The following is a 19,734-nucleotide window of genomic DNA, read 5'->3' as shown; positions in this document are numbered from 1 at the left end:
TGCCCATCCTTGCAACAGCCTTCGGACTTTGGCAGACTTTGGCACACAGCTGCGATCGTCCTTACGGACCTTACCAAAGGCTGCCCCTGGATGGCGCCCAAGAACTCGTAATCATTGATGTTCTTGAATTTCCAGTAGCCTGGTATCTTCACATGGGCTCATTCCGGAGCTCATGCCAGACTCATGCTTTGAGACCTGTACTCCACGTGGCCTCTGCCTACCAGAGCAAAATTTCATTAAAAACGGGCAATATTCGTTTTTAGGCCTCCCCCCTTTTCCAATTCTGGAGGGGGTCGTAAATACGCCCCCCCCCCCCCCCCCCCCCCCCCCAACGTCATACCCCACTGGACCAGGAAACCAGGATGTAAGGGAAACCCCAAGGCCAACCTCGAAGAGGCAGGAGGCGGCTACTTTGTCTATGGGACTGACTTCCAACAGAAACCGCGGACTACGAACAAGGACTCCAGCCACTGCGCCAGGACCCCGTAGGACCCGCACGATATCTCCTCGCGTTGCACCTAGTCTCGACAGGGGACAGTCGTAGCCAGAGTCCTTATAGGTCCTTATACCACACTCAAATCAATGATTGAAACCACCGCTGCTCGCGCTTTAAGTTCCTCCGAGCCGGCAAATAATCCAAATTCGATGCGGTGAGAAATTCTTCTGTGAGAATGGAAGATCATTGACGAGCTCTTGAATCTACAGATTACGAGGCTGTTAGAGGACGGGAATCGTACCGAAGACTCAAATCAGAAGAATCAGAGAAAAATGGCTGGATGCGTCAAGAGGCATCAAGGCGCCTTTCATTGGAGCTTCTATGCTCCTCATCTTGATCTTATGATCAACAGAATAACTGATACAACTGATCCGTGACGAGCCGAGGTCCTCCGAGGTCTATAGCACCGATGCGTGTGCTGGGATGTCCGTATGAGGAATGTGGGGTGGAGAGATTATAAAAAGCCTAACGGCTCGGAGATATGGTCACTGCCTCATGATGGATACATGTACTTACTCCGAGGAAACGGTATCAGCGTTTGGTAGAACATTTGTTAGACAATAAGGGGGAATGAGAGATATGTATCCTTGCCGATGTGTTGACTGAAGGTTGCGTGCCAGTGTGCTCTGTCATGCACAGTTTGAATAGGAAAAGATAAGAGGACAGTCGGTGAACATGAAATGCCAAGGCGGGCGTGACCTCCGGTCTACTGTATTGGCTATGAACCAAATCCAGGCGTGGCAAATTTGAACGAAGATGACACCCATATGATTTGGACTCATAGAACACAGCAGAGCCGGAGGGGCACAGCCAACCGTCGCACTCGTAGCAAGCACCAATTGTCAATAAATGTGTGGACAGGTAAGAAACGGGGGATGGAATAGCGCTACTCCATTATCAGACCCGGAGGTTCTTATATGGCAAGATATCACAGCTTGATGAGTCTCATGGGCGCAGTGTCTATCCGAACTTCCTCCCATCGTCATGAACAATTACTCACAACACACAATTGTCAGCTGACGGGCTCTCTGACGCTCTGCCGGAACGATCGAGATTGCACTGGCTAGACGCATAAGGAAAACAAACGGCAGGATGGATATCAGCCCGTCAATCATTTGAGTTTGCGATATTAAGAGGAAGTGTCGTCCCTTAGCGGCACAGCCGATAGCCATGCTGACATAGGCTGACACCCGTTTATCGCGAACACAAAAGCCGCACGTCGTCACAAAGCAAAAGAAAACTCAGGGCCACCGGTGACAGACACTAGTTCCCTTTTGTGTATTTGATCCCGACTATCAACCTTGCGCTAGTCTCCCTTAGTCTCCATGTGTCCAGCCTAAATGGTGTATAGCCGATCTTTCTATACGAAAGAGTACGAAAGGTACACATATCGGATACTGACATTGTTTGAGAAGGCCCAGCTGGTTTGTCGCTATAATTGCATGCTTAGATCAGCCTGACTGTGGTCGCGACATTGCATAAGATGGCCGATCGACGATCAGACACCTCATGGCAACGGCGAGTACTTACTGGGTTGAACACGTTGCTCGCCGAATGTAGCACCTTCAGAGCTAGAATCTCCAGGGTCATGCCGAAAATGGTCAGGCATACTGAATATTATTCACAGCACAAGCCCCAGGAATTGAACCTATACGATTTACGGGCGCAGTATACCTGAATGTTGGGGTGGCTCTCCGACGCCATTTGTTATACGGAAGCTTTCTAGTTGAACCCGCCAGGGGTCGCCCGAAAAAAGAGAATTATTTTCTGACGCACAGAACCCTACAGAAGGGCTTGGCGCGAGACACGTGCAAATTTTCAGCATCTTTCCTGCTGTCGAAAAAAATTAGTGAGCCAAGTGGCCGGTGCAAAGTGAGGTAAGACCGCGCAGATCTTTCTAGATGACACAACGGAGCTAGCCGTTACAAGAAAGTCGAGTTTGATCCGTCATACGGGAAGATCATGCAGAGGTACGCTTGCGACATACAACGTTGACTCTGTTGGTCACGACAAATAGTTCAGACGCCCCCTGAAGGGGAGCAATGTGCCGGATGGATGGCAGTTATCGCGGGCACAATGATTCTGACAATGGTTGTCAACGTGAGCTCATCACCTGTATATCGATGCGGAGAACACGGCGTACCAAATCATCCTTATCATTTGGTCACGGCCCGGCGTTGTGGCACTGATCTAAATGGCGTTATACGCACTGGTCTTGCAAGTATCTGCATCCAAGGACATCTGCATCCGAATATACTCCACATCTCCCTTGTAGAATAAGTCACCAAATTCGACCATCCCACGTTTCTTATACCAGGCACTGCTCGATGTCCGAGCATCACACCAAATGATGCTTGCACCCAGCGTCGATCGAGCTGCTTCAGCCGCATGTTGAAGCAACTTGGTCCCTATGCCATGATTCTGGTACATCAGATCGCAGGCAAATTTACGAAAGCGTGCAGACGTTCTCTGGGAAGGACTATCATTCCCAGATATTATAAGGTGTTGTCCCGGCAAGGGCTCGTTAAATAACGAGATGACGGCAATGGGCTTTTCGCGCTGTGACACGAAGGCTCCAAAATGAAGACCCATGTGGTCTTCAGCGAGAAGAACATCTGCGACTGAGAGACTGGGCCACAAAACCGACTGGCGGAGCTCCAAGGTAGCATCAGCGTCTATGGGAGTGATACGGAGGACCAAGTTCGGTTTCACTAAAGCCGCTCAACGGATGAGATCCTGCCTCATATGAAGAACCCTAGAAATCCATTCACCTTCACTGTCTGTTTCTTCGGACATACCAGCTGAGAGTGATTCAGCGTAATGTACAAGGAACGCGTTACGCGTGTTGGTTGTGTGTGCCGACAAAAATCAGTGATCAGGGAATAGTACTATTAGTAGCAATTAGAAGCGTCTGGCTGACCAATCCTATCCAAAAACGTTCTGCAGAATCTCACAGTACTAGAAACTTTGGTAAGTATTGAAGGGACGACTTGTCTTCCTTCAAATCTATAATGGTCTGGGTGACTGGGACTCAATGTTGGTAGTGCTGGTTCTTGCAGGTTTGCCATCAAGTGAGCCGTCAAATTATGATATATGACCACTTAAACTCCATTAAAAACCAGAATGTGGTTCTGATAGTAGAAAACTTTAAACTAGCTCTCATGGTTGAGATAAGGCCTACTAGGTAAGCCACGGATTTACAACTTAACCGCCGATTGAACTTGGTAGACCTTTTAAGCAGGCTGCCAGCTGTCTGCTGGGGGGAAGATTTAAGTTCCATTAAATCGAAGCCCCTAATTCAGGGATTCGCTGCATTGGAACTGCGAACATTGACCCCAAACCATACCTTACGTACGTGCTTGGCCATGCAACATGTATTCGACGATGCAGGTTCTTACCCTGAATATTATGTGTTTTCTCAGAAGATGTGTTCCCTCGATCGAGTGCGTTTAAACCAACTTAAGTCCCGTCCAGTTCACAGGTGAAGGAAGTTGGCACAAATTGCAGTCGGAGTTTGCCAATTCCGTTGATAAAATAATGTTCAGCGGCCGTTTCATCCGAGCATCATGCCTGATTTCGACATGATAGCCCCTTACCTGCAGGGTTCACTGGCTTCCTTCCCTTTTTTTTCTCAAGTCACGTATGCATCATTTTGCTCCCTGGTGTCCCAATTCCTTTGCCGCTTGTCCCTGGAACATTATCTGCCGCAGAAACTGCACAAAACAAGGTGATGCATCTTTATTCAATTAATTAGCCTCCAGCCACAATGTACCCTTATTCCTTATGGTTGAAACACTAGAAGTTTCCAGAAATGCAGGCACTCGCAGCAAGTGCGGCGTAATCATTGCGCACTGATGGCGGTTGTAGTCATCCTTGCCATTTATCGGCGTGGTGCGCCAGAAGCCTTTATCCGTCAAATCGGGTTTCCCCTCCCGCGAGGAAGTCTTGCCCCATAGACTGTGGAGTATGCTAAACGCCTTAGCATGGTTGCGGCTATTCTAGTACAATGTTTGGCACATGTCTGAATTTTGAACCGCACATTAAAGCTCGGAACTACATACTTGGCAATTTTTTTTTCGCTCCGTGATATACTTAAGTACTAGTATTTGTACGAGATCCCGACTTGCCACATGTCATACTTTGACGCCACCAAATCGGCTCCAACAACAGATGGATTGCGATTTTTTTTCTCTGATTGGGCCACAGTCCGTCTGGGGAATATCCCGCGGCGACTCACACCTAAAACATCCAAAGGAAATTCAACATCACATCCAGCCTTGAAACGTGGATTTGCGACCGTAAGCCAGTACCAAAAACATCAATCCAATCATACATACTGAATATTTCCAGTGCATGCGCTCTATCCTCTACTTCGGTATCTATGATGTGTCGGACCGCAGGCCTTCACCATTTTGCATCGGTATCTCCTTCTGCGCCTCTTTATCGTATTCCACCTCTTTCTCCTCGCTACTCCATGCTGTCTCCCTCTCAAAGACAACACGTTGGCGCGCCTCCAGTCCCCCTTCGTATCCAAACCAATGATTTCGAGGACAATGTGGACCGCGGAGCAATAAAACCACGATTTGGAAGCCTTGCAGCGCCAGCATGAACAATGAACATGCTCTCCATCCGTGTTGCACGAAAACTTGGGTGCCAACAGACGTGCCCATCACCTGCCCGATGAACAGCTGGGACGGTTTGCTTAACAACACTCCGATTGATAGCTCACTGCGGAACTCACTGATAGAATGAGAATGGCGTTTAAGCGCGCACGAGCTGCGGAAGATATGCTGGGATATGATTAATGTGAGTTAGCAACAGTTTCCTTTGCGGAGGAAAAATTGTGTTGACCTTAAGACTCGAGTGGTCATGGATACTTGCTGAGACTGACGCGCAACATCAAGTCCGAAGCATGCGATGACGACAGCTGCAACATTGATCCCTCCTGCTGCGGTCTGTACAGCTTGGGAAGCTATGAGCAAGCAAGTCGCTATCAACGTCGCATACCAAGGAACCAGCCTATCAATGATACGTCCTGCGAAAGGACCAACGAGCACGCCTAGCATGCCAACGAGACCAAAGAGACCAATTATGAGACTGAAGATGGTCTTCAGTTCAGGCGGCCAACAATCAAAGGACATGTGCGTACGTGGAGTAGTAGTAGGGTGGACCTCCAAGAAGGAAGGTAAGAGTGACCCAGAAACTGGTAAAACATGCGCTGGATGCAATATTTATAATGGCCACCTGTATCACTAGTGGCTCCGTTACCGCATACTTGGCCATCGAAAATAAGATTTGGAAGTAGGTCAAGTCACGGTTTTTGGATGGATAGTCAGGAAGGACCAGGTAGGCGCCAATAAAAACGAGTAACTGGACACCAATTGACATATAGTAGACTACACGCCAGGTTGTAAAATTGCCTATGACGCCAGCCAAGACACGAGCGATCAGGACACCCAGCATGAGACCCGAGAGTACCACGGACAATGCAGACGCTCTGCGATCAGGTGCAGCCAGATCTGCAGCTAGAGGCATCAAGATCTGGGGAGTGACAGTTGCAACGCCAACCAAGAAGGACAAAGTCTCGAAGACCTGGAAATTATTGGTCACGGCCAAGCCTATCGTGAGAGTAGTAGATGTCGCAACCAGCAGTAACACTAGCTGTCTGCGTCGAACAAGGTCGCCGAGGGGGGATATCAGAAGCAATCCCACTAAATACCTGGACCACGATAATAAGTCGTGAACGTTCTGAAACCGATAAGTTCATTTACCCTGCTTGGACGAGGGTGGGAATACTTGATAACCGAATCACACTTAGCACAGATTCGTTGAAACGGACGAAATAACACACCGTGAAACCTCTTCATATGTTACATCGAATGATTTCGAAAATTCGACTGTACGAAGTTCATGATCAGAAGTCGCGACTAATCACTTTCTGCAACAACATACTCAACAGTGGTTGACAATAATACAAGTTAGCGACAACTGTCCGAGTCTTGTCATTAGTATCTGTTCACCGTCTACCGAGAAATCCATACTGAATGTGCTAGCAAATCCAAAGGACATGTTGAGCAAGATGCCGAAGTGAAAAGGTTTGACGGGATTGTATTGGAGCCTTTTCGGGATCGGTATAAAACCAAAGTCTTTTGTGGGCCAACTCTCTTCTGCGGACGCTGCAACTTTTTCGGCACCTGCTTTGGAAGACTCGTGCGCCCCTAGTTTCTCAGTGCTGGAGAGAGACATAATTCTCAGCGACGGCTAGCAACAACACTAAGGTCTACGACGAAGGCTGCGTCAAGTATCAAGATACGCAAGATGACGAGAAGCACTAGAAGTAGGCTAAGACGACCGTATGGTGTGCGCGGAAGTTGCAAAATTTTAGGAAACGCGAAAAAAAACTCAGAAAAAGACGCACTTGAGAATAAGACACAAAGCCCGAATGCTTGAGGGAAAGCACAGCTGTCCACCCTTTCATGACGTCCTGACATCCTTAAATTTGAAATTTCAGGCTCAAACCGGATTTCCGGGTCTAATCAACAGTCAGCAACAGCCAGCAACTCACGGTTTACTTACGTAAATGACACGGCAGTCCGCCCTTGGCATTGGTAAGGATAGGTTTCCTATATATGAGTGCAGGGAATATTCTCTCATGTGCTTCAAGATTACATGCATATATTTAGTATGGCTGAGAAACTTTCAAAAAGGAGACTCTCAGATAATCTAGCGGCCCACAATTCCCTTGAAGCTGATTATTAGCTGGTGATACTCATTGTAAGCAGTCTGTAAGTCTTGCAAAAATGCGACCGCAATGGTCGTTATGATACGGTCATGAGCGCAAAAGTGTGCAGGTGTGATAGTTTACGAACTAATATCAAACCCCGCGACTGAATTCGTCGAAGGCATGGTGACTCATCTGGCACATGCGTCTGGGAGCGATCCACCGTGCAATGTGACCATATGCACAGCAGCACCATAGAGCGCCTTTCAGCGAACAATTATTCCGAAGCCCCCACGACTTGCCAATAACAGGATATAAAAACCTGATCGAAGCGTCAGGTGATAGAGTGCAGAGAATTGCACCAATCTGGAGCAACACAAATTCTGTTGCGTTACAGGAGCTACACCCAAAGCATAAAAGTGTGAACTGGCGGTATGCATGTTGCAAACATATAACATGTCCAGTACAACCGCGTGTCAAGTTTCGGCTTCAGATCAGCGGAGCTACTCAGCCTCGCCTCATTCGACGCCTCCCTTCTCGCCGCATCCTACAGCCAGGCGACTGCCCCCTGCCTTCTCGGGGTCATCGCTCGCAATTGACTGGGACTGCTTAGACAGCGGCATCTTCCAAAATCCAAGTCCACCTTCATAACCAAACCACCGATTCCCGGGACAATGGGGACCTCTAAGGAGAAGCACCGCGAGCTGGAAGACATACATAGCCATGAAAAGCGCAGAATCTGCACGCCAGCCATATCCAACAAAAATGTCAGTACCGACAGACGTCCCAGTAATTTGACCCAGAAAAACCTGCAACAGTTCGTTGTTTCATCAGGCTGATTCATGACAGAGTGTGAATTGACGCACTGATATGATCATCAGCGCGTTCAAACGCGAGCGCGCAGTCTCTGAAATGCTGGTTCGTTGTCGATTAGTATGACAGCACTGCAAAACATTTGATATAATGTACCTGAACATTCGCGTAGAAAGTGATATGGATTGGGTTTGGCGGAACAGGTCTAATCCAAAGCAAGAGATTGCGACCGCAGCAACGTTTATGCCTCCCGCACCGGTTTGTACTGCTTGGAATGCCAAAAGTAACACAGTTGAAACAATAGCGGACCACCACGGCGCAAGCCGATCAATAAGACGACCAACGAATGGCACAGTAATTACACCCAATACCCCAACAAGGCCAAACAAGCCGATGATCAGGCTGGCACTACTGTATCAGCGAGGGAGTGGATGATAAGACAGGTATACTGACGTGGAGTAGTTATATGGTGGTCCACCAAGTAGGAACGTGAGGGTTACCCACCAATTGGTGTAGCACGCGCTGGCGGCCCAGCTTGTCAGCATGATTTGGCCAACGAGAGGTTCGGCGACGATGTATTTCGCCATTGAACGAAATATGCCAAGGTATGACAAATCACGGTTCTTCACTGGGTAGTCCGGAAGCAGCAGATATGCACCACACAGGACAATACTCTGGATACCGATAGACATACAGTACACGATTCGCCAACTCGTGAAATCGGCCACTACGCCAGACAGTACGCGCGCGAGGAGGATGCCAAGCAGAAACCCAGACAGAACAACTGAGATAGCTGATCCGCGACGGGCGGGAGGAGCGAGATCAGCGGCAAGTGGCATGATAATTTGAGGAGTGACAGACGTCAACCCAATCAGAAACGAGATAATCTCGAACGCCAAAAGTTTGTTTGTAATGGCGAGTCCTATGGTTAAGGAAGTTGAAAGCATAACTAAGAGCAATATCAATTGGCGCCGACGAAGCATGTCACCAAGTGGTGTTATGAACAGGAGGCCGATACCAAACCTTGTCCCTAGTTAACAGTAGCCATTTGTAAAGATAGTAAAACCTTACCCAGCTTGAACCAGCGTTGGTATTCTGTGAGAATATTAGATTCGCGGATCTCGGTCAGATTTTGAGCCATCCACACCTTGCCACTTCGTCATACGTGACATGGAACGAAGCCGATAATTGAACTTTGGGATATACACGTTAAGTCTGCAAATACAAATTGCGAGCTGACTTACTTAGAATTGGTTGACAATAATATAAGTTGGCAACAACTGCGTCGAACTCAAAAACGTATCTATGAATGACCTGGTGTTAGGGCTTACCTAAAGTACTGCCTATGCCAAAAGACACATTGAGCAACATTCCGAAGTGGAACGGCTTATCAGGGTCATAACGGAGTCGTCTCGGAATGGGAAGGCATAAGAAGTCTTTTGAGAACGCCAGATCCGTCTGCGCTGGGACAAGCGATGGCGGAGTAGGCTGAGTCGCTGCTGAGCTGAGACTTGCATCAGGGGGAGATAACATGGCTCACGTAACAGAGGAAACGTACCAAAAATTCTGTCAGACCTGACCACTGATATATATAAATTTCCCCGACATACATACTGTAGATATTTAAGTCGTGACGTCGATGACCGAAGAGTCCGAGACTCGTAGCGGAAGCCCGAATGACGGAAACACCATTGATTCATAGTGATACTGGTGCTCGTGTTGTTATCAGGCGCGACGCACATGATAGTTTAAGGCGGAATGGCGGCATGGGACCATTGGGATCTCATGGAAGATAAGCTGACTGAACATGCGAAAACATGCTTCTTGACAGAAAAAGCTGAAGTGGTGATGGTCCGAGTCAGCCGCACAACAGTCGACACAGCCACAAAACAAACCTCGAGTTACGTAAGCAAACCGAGGCTTTTTTGGGCACACGTCAGGAGCCAGGCTGACACTGAGAGGCGTTTTTGACACTCAATTCACATTGCGCACATGCATAGCATGAAGCTTGAAGTCTCGATAAAGATACCATTCAAACTTTGCACAATATTAACAATGATTGATATTTTTTTCAGGAGACAATTGGGTACAATGAGCAATTTTCTAAATAACCAATGCTCTGCATGATCTTTACGAAGTGGGTGAACTGGTGGTATACGTGATTCAGTGATGCAGAATCTAAACAAGCAAAACCGAATGAATAAGGTGTCATGTACGACTGGATCGTACAATTTTTTTTTGATAGCCCGAATCATTTTATCGGACTAGCAGAATCCCTCAGCAACTTTTCCTTCGGCATCCTTCTTCTCGCTGGAGACTACAGCAAGCGTGCTCCCTGCACTCTCAGGGTCATTGTTCGTAATTGTCTGCCTAGATGGTAGCTTGTGCCAAAGTTCAAATCCACCTTCATAACCGAACCACCGATTCCCGGGGCAATGAGGACCCCTAAGAATAAACACTGCGAACTGGAAGACATACATGGCTATAAAAAGCGCAGAATCGGCCCGCCATCCATATTCGACAAATACGTGAGTACCAACAGACGTCCCAGTAATCTGACCCAGAAAAATCTGCAAGAGGTCAATACCTCATCAGGTCGGGCCGACTCATGACAGCATGTGTAAATTGACGTACTGATATGATCATTAGCGCGTTCAAACGCGAGCGAGCAGTCTCTGAAAGACTGATTAATTAATTGTTAGTATGAGGGAACCACCAACCAGATGATATTGTACCTGAACAACAGCGTAGAGAGTGATACGGATTGGGTTTGGCGGAACAGGTCTAATCCAAAACAGGAGATAATGACCGCGGCGATGTTTGTGCCCCCTGCTCCGGTTTGCACTGCTTGGAACACAAGAAGAAGTATCGTTGAGACAATGGCGGACCACCATGGCACAAGTCGGTCGACTAGACGGCCCACGAATGGCATAACAATTACGCCCAACATTCCCACCAGGCCAAACAAGCCGATGACCATCCTGACGCCATTTCGTCAATGAATGAGTAGGCAGCATGACAATGTCACTGACGTGGAGTAGTTATATGGTGGTCCACCAAGTAGGAACGTGAGGGTTACCCACCAATTGGTGTAGCACGCACTGGCGGCCCAGTTTATCAGCATGATCTGGCCAACGAGAGGTTCGGTGATAGCATATCTCGCCATGGAACGAAAAATTCCAAAGTAGGATAACTCCCGGTCCTGTACTGGATAGTCCGGAAGCAACAGGTATGCACCGCCCAGGACAAAACACTGGATACCGATAGATGTAAAGTACACGATTCGCCAACTCGTGAAATTGGCCACTATGCCAGATAGTACGCGCGCGAGGAGGATGCCAAGCAAAAAGCCTGACAGGACGACTGAGATAGCTGATCCGCGACGGGCGGGAGGAGCGAGATCAGCGGCCAGTGGTATAACAATCTGGGGGGTGATGGACGTCAACCCAATCAGAAAAGAGATGATCTCAAACACCAAAAGGTTGTTTGTAATGGCGAGTCCTATAGTCAAGACAGTGGAAAACACAATCAAGAGCATTATCAACTGGCGCCGGCGAAGCATATCACCGAGTGGCGCTATGAATAGGAGGCCGATGCCAAACCTTGTCTATCCTTAACAGTGGCCCTTCGTAAGGAATTCGGTAGCTTACCCAGCTTGGACCAGCGTTGGTATTCTGTGCGAGCATTAGCTTCACCGATCTCGGTCAATTTTTTGAACATCCACACCTTGCCACCTCGTCATAGGAGACATGGAAAGAAGCAGATAATTGAACTTCAAACATGATTAATTGAGGCAACAAACAAAAATCGTGAAACTGACTCACTTAGAATTGGTTGGCAATAGTATAGGTTGGCAACGACTGCGTTGATTGCGATCAGGTACCTATGAACGATGTCCTTGTATTCAAGGCTCACCCAAAGTAGTACCTATGCCAAAAGATACGTTGAGTAACATTCCGAAGTGGAAAGGCTTGTCAAGGTCATAACGGAGTCGTCTCGGAATGGGAAGGTATCGGAAGTCTTTCGAGAATGTCCGATCTGTCTGTGCTGTGGAAAGCGATAATGGAGTAGGTTTAATCGTTGCTGAACAAACATTCGTTTCAGCGGGAGAGGTCATGTTTTTCACAGTGAACGAAACTTACCTGGACCGACCACTGTTATATATAAGCTTGCTCATTCGAAAAGAAGTGAATTTAACCATCTAAGAGTTCAGGACTCGTAGCGTAAGGTCATATTGGGGAAGGGCTGTTGAGTAATACCAGAGCCCGTGCTGCTTGCTATCAGACATGCACAATCATTACGTGCATGGTAAATCAGGAAAGGCAAACGAAAAGTCTCGATGGAAGGAGAATGAGCACAAGACAACCACACATAATGACTTTACGTACAGAGTCTGTAGCCGCCTTTGATGACATTGCGATACACGAGAGTTAGCATTCGAAAGTCTGGATCATGATCAGGTGAATCCTCCAAATCAGGAGATTTTGAGAGATCCTACAGACACCCGAACGCAGCCGGATGTCTACATCTCACAACTTAAATAGCAAAAAACACATTGGCGCTTGCGGTGAAGTCACATAAGAAGGCAAACCGCTAGCATGTCATGCCATCGAAAAATCAGAAGCCCAGTGTTGGAGGAAGACCTTTATCCCCAAACGCGTCCCCACCACCTAACCGACAAAGAGTATTAAAACATGTTAGTTGTGTCCATAGAGCAAGCATAATTATGTCTTACAGACAACATGGCACGGCGTCCAGGCGCGATACGGTATTCATAGATACACTACAAACGTTAATGTCAAACTCGGTAGCCAATGACCTATGTTACCTAAAAATTACTGCGTTGTTGGCGCCTAGAAGAAAGCACTGAGGCCAAAGCAGAAGATAACCGCATCAATGCTTGTCCCTCTTGTCAGTCTCGGCTGCCTGCAACACGTGGAGCGTTGCGTACCAATGAATCGATCCTCGATTTGCGCCCCATCAAGGTTCGAGAGCATGACGGGGAGGGTTGAATAACCCGACAACAATCTGCTCAATCCGTACCACCTACACGGAATATTTTTGATGAGTCCAGCTTGGATACGCTTAGATCGAAAATATGACAACTGAGTAGCAAATATTCGGACAGGGGACAAATAATTATAGCCCGATGGCCGACTTCGTGCAGCTGCCGATTACTCCTGCAGCAACACGTGCCAGAAAATGCCCAACATGAGGTAGAATTGTACAACTGAGACCGTGGTTGTGCTATTCTCAGCGATGCACGATAGGCTATATGACTCACGGATTAAGACCTATGTCGAATAAGGCGGCGACGAAAGAGGCAGATGTTCTTAGATGTTCTGATATAGTCATAGTACCTCAAGGCGGCATGAAATTTGAATCATAGTCGGAATTCTGAACGCAGTACATAATCAAGTGGCAGCTAATAAAGACGGTAATGAACCCACCTTCGATAATATGTCGAGATAGTTTGACCCGAAAGAACTGCAATAGTAAAAAAGCGTGAACGCCATGTTCCAACGAAGAAATCCTATCGGCTATCTGCTCAGCAGTAGCCAACTTTCATAAGCGTAGAACATGCCTGAGAAACTACGGACCGCTTCATAGTATGCATCCATCTGGTGTGCAACTACGACTGATCTGGTCCGACCAAATGTGAGCGTTAACTTGCCGCCTCCAGAGGAGACGACAACTGCGATCCTCGCTTTCTCCGCTATGCGAAGCGCTTCTGCAGCCTCAGCTGCTAAGGACTGGAATCGCGAGGGATCTGCCAATAATGCATCAGCAAATGGGGGGAAACTTTGGGCTGAAAAGGTCTACATGGCAAAATATTCTCCATATTCATCCTAGACAAAGATTAACCGACTGTGGACTGCGAAGCTTCAAGCTTCAAGCTTCACTCACCTCAATAGATCGCACTACTGTGAATACAGCATCCAGGTGATGAGAGCTCTGCAGCCCGACAGCTTGACTAATCGGACTTCTGGTTTCTGCGGCGCTAGATGAGTAGAGACCAACTAGTGGAGTACACAAAGTAAACGTACTATGATTTGACAGTAACTTGCAAGGTGGAGATCCTCTTACATGGGTCGAGAGCGCATTGTCGAGGGCAAGAGTCGCAATACCAGTTATGGCATTATGTGGGTATGGGCCGGCCCATGGATTTCAAAAATTTCACTGCGTGGCTCGACAGCGTCGAATGCATGTACACTGACTGTGGGAGGTTTAAAGGCAAATAGATAAAACGTTGATGTTCAAAGCGTATTCTCCTTAGAAGCCCTCTCGCTGAGTGGTAGTTTGACGCGTTGCAGCAAATATTTGTTAGAGGCAGGCATTAGACAAATAGACGCGCGGCACAATGCAGCACGTGACCGTGTTTGGACTAGGGGGTCAGGAGAAAACTCCCTGCTTATTAGCGTACTTATTATCATCATTGTATTATTATCATCTAGCTAAACGCTTTGGACCGTGTCTGTTCCGATTCAGAGTCAGAGAGAAAGTCCTCCGAGTCAGCATCACAGTAATATGATAGGCTTAACTGCAGATTCGGGCCGCTCAATGTAGCTCAGTGCAAGGGTGAGTCAATTTAAAGGGAGGTAAAGGATCCATTGGTTGGGATACACACTGAACGTATCGATATGCAAGAACCACAGTTTCTGGGTCGATTTTTTTTTTACCAATCATCGATGTTGTTGGTCGATACCTCGCGCGGTTCACTCTATTCAGCAAATCATTAGGGTTAACGTTTAACAAGATTGTTGTCTCAAGCATCTGATTACAATGGCAAACTTTGCAAGAGATATCGAATACATTGATAGGAAGAACTTGATAACGCACGTGTGTGGGGGCGGGTATCTTAATAATCGCATCAAGCTCTCCCTTTTCCAAGTTCGTTGGTCTCCTTCACCGCCTCCCTACCAGCATTCCGAAACGCTAAAAGTGCATCCCATGCACTTCCAGAAGTTATACTATTCATCGCTAGCGCAACCCCTTCTTTGAAGTCCGAAGCTAAACCAGCAACAACCAGAAGCGCCGATGCATTCAACAACACAAAGTGCAGAACGGGCGTCAATGACACTGGTATGTCATTACCCGAGTTGAGGAGCGCCTTGAACGTCCCTGCATTCTCTGTCGGCGTTCCGCCAGCCACGGATGAAAGCGGATGGACATTCAGTCCGAAAAGCTCTGGGTGTAGTGTGATTTCGGTAATCGTGCCATCCACCAATTGCCACGCGTGTGTGTCACCTGCGCAGCTGATCTCATCAAGTCCTTCAGCTCCACAAACCACGAAAGCGCGCTCGACCCCGCCGTCACGCAAGGATTTAGCAAACGTAGGACCGAGCTCGCGCTCAGCCACACCCGATACCATGCCTCGTGGACGTGCAGGGTTTATAAGGGGTCCAAGGATATTGAAGAGGGTTCTGAAGGGCAAGGACTTGCGGTATGGTGCAATCATAGCGAGCGCAGGGTGGTAATGAGGCGCGAGGATGAAGGTGAATGGCACCTTAGATATGGGAAGGGGAGTGCCTGGTGAAGGGGCACTAAATGAACAGTCGAGGGATTGCAGAAGATCCGCTGATCCAGATGAAGATGTCGAAGCCTTGCTTCCATGCTTGTTGTTCGACTCATCGGCCAGGTTGCTGCAGCAGATACAGATTAATCCTACCTTGATCACTCTAGCGCCTGCGCCTGCAGCAACAACGGCTGCTGTGGTACTGACGTTGAACGTGTTATGACCATCTCCTCCAGTTCCAACGATATCAACAACAAAATCTGTGTCTCCATCTTCGATGGCTGCTTGTAACGCGCGCTCTCTCAGGACTTCAGCAGCCGCGGCGAGGGATTCTGGGCGTCTTTCCACTCTTCCTATATGGAGGGCAGTAAGGAATGCACCTATTTGTGCGGGAAGGGCAGCATCGGGGGTGAAAAGATGATGAAGTGCGAGTTTCAGGTCTTCCGGAGTGAAATACTCGGGAGTCTTGACAAGTTTTCCTAGCAGGATTTTGAAGGAATCGGGAGTGTATTCTGCCATGAGTATAACGACTTTTTCTGTTACAAGGCGTCAAGTGCGCAACATCTTTTGTACAACTTTTGTTGCAGCTTGTCAGCTGATGATGTGGCACTTGCCAGAGGGTTTCGGGCCTATCGATTTTGACGCGGTCCTGACTCCTGCCGCGCCTGCTGTGGTCGTGATACGAAACCCGGAGCTGCTGTGCTGCCGCTGCCGCAAAAGTTTGGTCTATTTCCACTTTTGAGTCACAGTCACCCGGTGGGCCAATAGGGACGCTCAAAGTTCGGGGGCGCACATGTCGCCCACGCCCACCGCCCACGCCTACGACCCCCCGCACAGCAACGCCATCCCGCTTTGTACATATCTGTATTATATAATACAATGCTAAGGTAGTCATTGAAGGCTTGTGCAATAAACATATCACAGATGGCTCGTCACACATTGCACGAGCAATACCTGCGCTCATACCTCATCCTTATTGTCCTTCGTATCTTATTTCACCCTGCAGAGACTGTAGAAGAAGCAGCACAGCAGCTGCACTGTGACATATCTTGCATTCTCGCGATCCGGCAAACTCGCTACCTACAAGGACGATCCCCCATTGCCGCGAAAGCGGGTAGTTTACACCTTGCTTGGGAATATGCCAAAAGTCCATCTGACCACGACCGCTTTACCAACATGCTTCGAATTTCCCCTACGGTTTTCGAGGTGTTACTTGATTTAATCGAAGACCATCCTGTATTCTATAATAATTCACACAATTCTCAAACACCCATCCAGACTCAGCTTGCTGTCACACTCTACTGGATGGGACGCTTATGAAAAAACACCCACGTACAAATGAAATCCATTAGGCCAAACACACTCCTTCAAGCTGAAGCTCAATTGCTCGGATAGGGTGTGACATGGGTCCACCCGGGTGGCACCCGTACCCAATCCGCGGGTAGGTGGCACTCTGAATGCCTACCTGCACCTGTACGGGTCAGACTATCATGGGTGTGGGTGGATCCGTGGGTGGATCCGCAGGTGGCACGGGTCACCCGGGTGAAGGTAGTGTATAGCGTAGGTACGAGAACACATGTATAAAATATGAAAAAAAATTAATCAGAGTCGATGTCAATTGTGTCCTTCTCTGATCCCTTCTCTTTTCCCTTCACCCGTCCCATTTTCTTTCGCATGATTGTCGTAGCGACACTGAGATCGGGCATAAGTGGTGTATCGAGCCAAGATCCAATGGCGACCTGTGCCTTGAAGGTCTGCGAGCTGATGCCGTGCTGAAGGTGGTTGACTTGCAGACGGCCACTGGAGAATGCCCGTTCAGCGTCGACTGAAGAAGCTATACGAGTGTCAGTACTAGTAGTGGGTACAAGCACTTGTGAGTCATCATACCAGGTGCTGACAAAAAGTCAAGTGCCATTTGTGCTAGGCGAGGTCGAGTAGCGCGGGCATTGTCCCAATACTGAAGAACTCCGCCTGCAGCATTGAGCTCGGTCTTTGATATGCGTGGGGAATCGAGGTAGGCATCGATGGAATCCGGGCAAGTGAAATTATCGTTTCCGTCCTCTTTGTCACTCAGACTGTGGGCAGCCCATTTACTCGAAGTGCGGCGGAGCTGCGAGACAGGTGGGTTTGGAGTCTGGGTTGGGACTAGTGGTGCGAGTGTCGCATAAGATTCAGCCCACCGTGCACGAACAATACATTTTGCTTCCTCGCGGTCACTCTCGCGCCAATCTGGGTTCCGGTCAAACCAGTCAAATTTTTTATGGGGGCACATTACTGGTACAAGTCAGTAAGGTTCTCGCACTTAATTCAACACTCACCAATAGCAATTCGATACACCTCATTATCATCTGTCAGGGCATAATATTTGCCAACAACTTGAAGTGCTGCTTTGGCAGCAATGCGAACGACGGGCGGTGAATCATCGTTTGCGTTGTAAACACGGTCCAGAGAGTGTTCAAGACTTTCCAGCATAGGAACGACTTTGTATATTAATGGGACCTCCGCTTTCGAGAAAAGATTTGTAAGGTCGTTAAAAAGCTAGAGCCTCGTATTAGCAACATTTGTGAATCAATGAAAATGACCTGACCTCGAGAACAGGTACAAGATGGTCCACAAGTCCCCACTGCGACTCTGTGAGTGCATAATCACTCATCTTGTTCTCAGATGTGGTAAACATTTTAACCTCGTCTTTGAAAAACAAGTGGGCACTAAGACATGCGAAGTCGGAGTTCCAGCGCATGGGGACGCGGCGATCAAGACGACGTTTGTGAACATCTTCGCCACGCTTGAATATGACAATCTTCTCGAATTTGTCCTGTAAAGTAGCATTGTCGTGCAGTTTACGGGCGAGGCCAGCAATCTAGTAGAAATGTGAATATCATGTAGTAGTACAACACTAAAAGAAAGTTAACCTTGGGAAACATCCCTAGTGCTTCGCGCTCTTCCAACAAGGTCATTGTGATGTCGGCTGCCTTTGCAGTTGCAATTGCTTGCTGGCGGACAGACCGTATGACTTCACGATCGTGTGCTTCTTTGGCTTCATCGACCTCATCAGCAACACCAGACGTGTCCATCTCACCCTCTGCATCACAAGTTTGACCACTCTCCTCGTCGAGAAGGTCTTGTTCGAGAGGGGTCTGTTACAGCGGCCCCATCATTTTTCTCATCATCATGCTTCTCCGATCTATTCCTGCTATCTCAGACTGCTTATCAACATGCACAGCATGAACATTCTAGATACTTCCATCTATTCTTGTTATCTCTGACTGCTTATCAACATGCACAGCATGAACATTCCAGATAGTTCTTTGACATTCTTCTTGACTCCTTTCACTTCCATAGTCGGCTTGGTCCATGCCTCCCCTGCCCATTATAAATACCGCAGTAGTTACGCTTGTATTCTCCAACTTGAATCTACTTGGTTCTCTCTGATACTTGATCATCTTCTAAGGAAGATACTCGATTCTGATCTAGCTCTTATAGAGACTAGTCTATACTTGAACTTCACTTAGAGGGAGAGCCCCTCAAGTGTCTGAACCAAATGTCGTAACACGAAGAAATCCTTTATTGGATTAGTTACGCAAGAACTATCCAAGTTGTAACAAAAGATTCAAGTTTCTCTGAACCCCTCTATCATCGAGGGACCCACTCATCCAGAAACCCTGAACCCAGGACAAGAAAGACAAGATGTCTTCTCAACAGGTAACCTCGGCTAAGGCAAGACACGCCGCCAGAGGAATCCTAGGAGGAGACCCATACCCCAGAACACAAAAAACTCCCACCCAGACTCCTCAGAACCCGTTCTCATCCTTATTAGCAGGACCATCCGCTATAACCAGAGGGGTCATTGCATCACCAATAGGATATAGTTCGTTTGAGGAAGGATTATCCCAGAACCAAGAACCATCGCAACAAGAACATTCCCAGAACCCACCTGTTGACAAAGACGAAGAAATCCCTGACGCTCCACCGCTTGATCTTGACGACGAAGAAGAAGAAGACTACGACGAGGAACCTGAAGAACCAGAAGAACCTGAACCTCAAGTATCCACTATGGCAGGAAGAGGAGACAAACCCATTGAACGAAAAATTGGATACCCCCCTGACTTTTCCGGAGACAGAGAGAAATTTTCCCAATGGCTATGCCTAGTTGATTCATACATTGAAATCAACGATGAAATCTACGAC

At 47.9% G+C, this 19,734-nt stretch overlaps 5 protein-coding genes across 5 annotated transcripts; all 5 read right to left on the bottom strand.

The window, feature by feature from the left end:
• Window positions 1–2,315: 2,315 nt before the first annotated feature.
• Window positions 2,316–3,387, bottom strand: DEU56DRAFT_592767 (acyl-CoA N-acyltransferase). The gene is made up of 3 exons (XM_041346982.1): window positions 3,268–3,387; window positions 2,640–3,207; window positions 2,316–2,578 (listed from the first exon to the last, which is right to left on the bottom strand). The coding sequence occupies exons 1-2, from the start codon at window positions 3,290–3,292 to the stop codon at window positions 2,687–2,689; spliced, it is 546 nt and encodes a 181-aa protein (XP_041204090.1). The 5' UTR covers window positions 3,293–3,387; the 3' UTR covers window positions 2,316–2,578; window positions 2,640–2,686.
• Window positions 3,388–4,451: 1,064 nt separating this feature from the next.
• On the bottom strand, window positions 4,452–7,028 carry DEU56DRAFT_826968 (major facilitator superfamily domain-containing protein). Its single transcript, XM_041354373.1, has 10 exons — window positions 6,915–7,028; window positions 6,538–6,838; window positions 6,449–6,484; window positions 6,348–6,393; window positions 6,268–6,291; window positions 5,646–6,215; window positions 5,348–5,593; window positions 5,238–5,286; window positions 4,834–5,184; window positions 4,452–4,772 (listed from the first exon to the last, which is right to left on the bottom strand). The coding sequence occupies exons 2-9, from the start codon at window positions 6,740–6,742 to the stop codon at window positions 4,876–4,878; spliced, it is 1,485 nt and encodes a 494-aa protein (XP_041204089.1). The 5' UTR covers window positions 6,743–6,838; window positions 6,915–7,028; the 3' UTR covers window positions 4,452–4,772; window positions 4,834–4,875.
• A 282-nt stretch (window positions 7,029–7,310) lies between these two features.
• DEU56DRAFT_826959 (major facilitator superfamily domain-containing protein) lies at window positions 7,311–9,892 on the bottom strand. The gene is made up of 9 exons (XM_041354372.1): window positions 9,589–9,892; window positions 9,362–9,534; window positions 9,275–9,310; window positions 9,178–9,223; window positions 9,102–9,125; window positions 8,484–9,053; window positions 8,187–8,432; window positions 8,084–8,132; window positions 7,311–8,026 (listed from the first exon to the last, which is right to left on the bottom strand). Exons 2-9 carry the CDS (start codon window positions 9,399–9,401, stop codon window positions 7,736–7,738), a joined length of 1,302 nt encoding a protein of 433 aa, XP_041204088.1. The 5' UTR covers window positions 9,402–9,534; window positions 9,589–9,892; the 3' UTR covers window positions 7,311–7,735.
• Window positions 9,893–10,110: 218 nt separating this feature from the next.
• Window positions 10,111–12,147, bottom strand: DEU56DRAFT_974212 (major facilitator superfamily domain-containing protein; the record flags this gene model as incomplete). The annotated part of the gene is made up of 8 exons (XM_041359539.1): window positions 10,111–10,600; window positions 10,665–10,713; window positions 10,766–11,011; window positions 11,063–11,632; window positions 11,681–11,704; window positions 11,757–11,802; window positions 11,855–11,890; window positions 11,958–12,147. The coding sequence occupies 8 exons, from the start codon at window positions 12,145–12,147 to the stop codon at window positions 10,295–10,297; spliced, it is 1,467 nt and encodes a 488-aa protein (XP_041204087.1). The 3' UTR covers window positions 10,111–10,294.
• A 2,589-nt stretch (window positions 12,148–14,736) lies between these two features.
• DEU56DRAFT_826947 (glycosyl transferase) lies at window positions 14,737–16,065 on the bottom strand (the record flags this gene model as incomplete). Its single annotated transcript, XM_041354371.1, has 2 exons — window positions 14,737–15,645; window positions 15,700–16,065. The coding sequence occupies 2 exons, from the start codon at window positions 16,063–16,065 to the stop codon at window positions 14,902–14,904; spliced, it is 1,110 nt and encodes a 369-aa protein (XP_041204086.1). The 3' UTR covers window positions 14,737–14,901.
• Between the last annotated feature and the right edge of the window lie 3,669 nt (window positions 16,066–19,734).

Source organism: Suillus clintonianus (assembly GCF_016758775.1).
Source record: "Suillus clintonianus strain FC179 chromosome Unknown DEU56scaffold_96, whole genome shotgun sequence".
NCBI lineage: Eukaryota > Fungi > Basidiomycota > Agaricomycetes > Boletales > Suillaceae > Suillus > Suillus clintonianus.
This window is presented reverse-complemented; position numbering and strand designations above follow the sequence as displayed.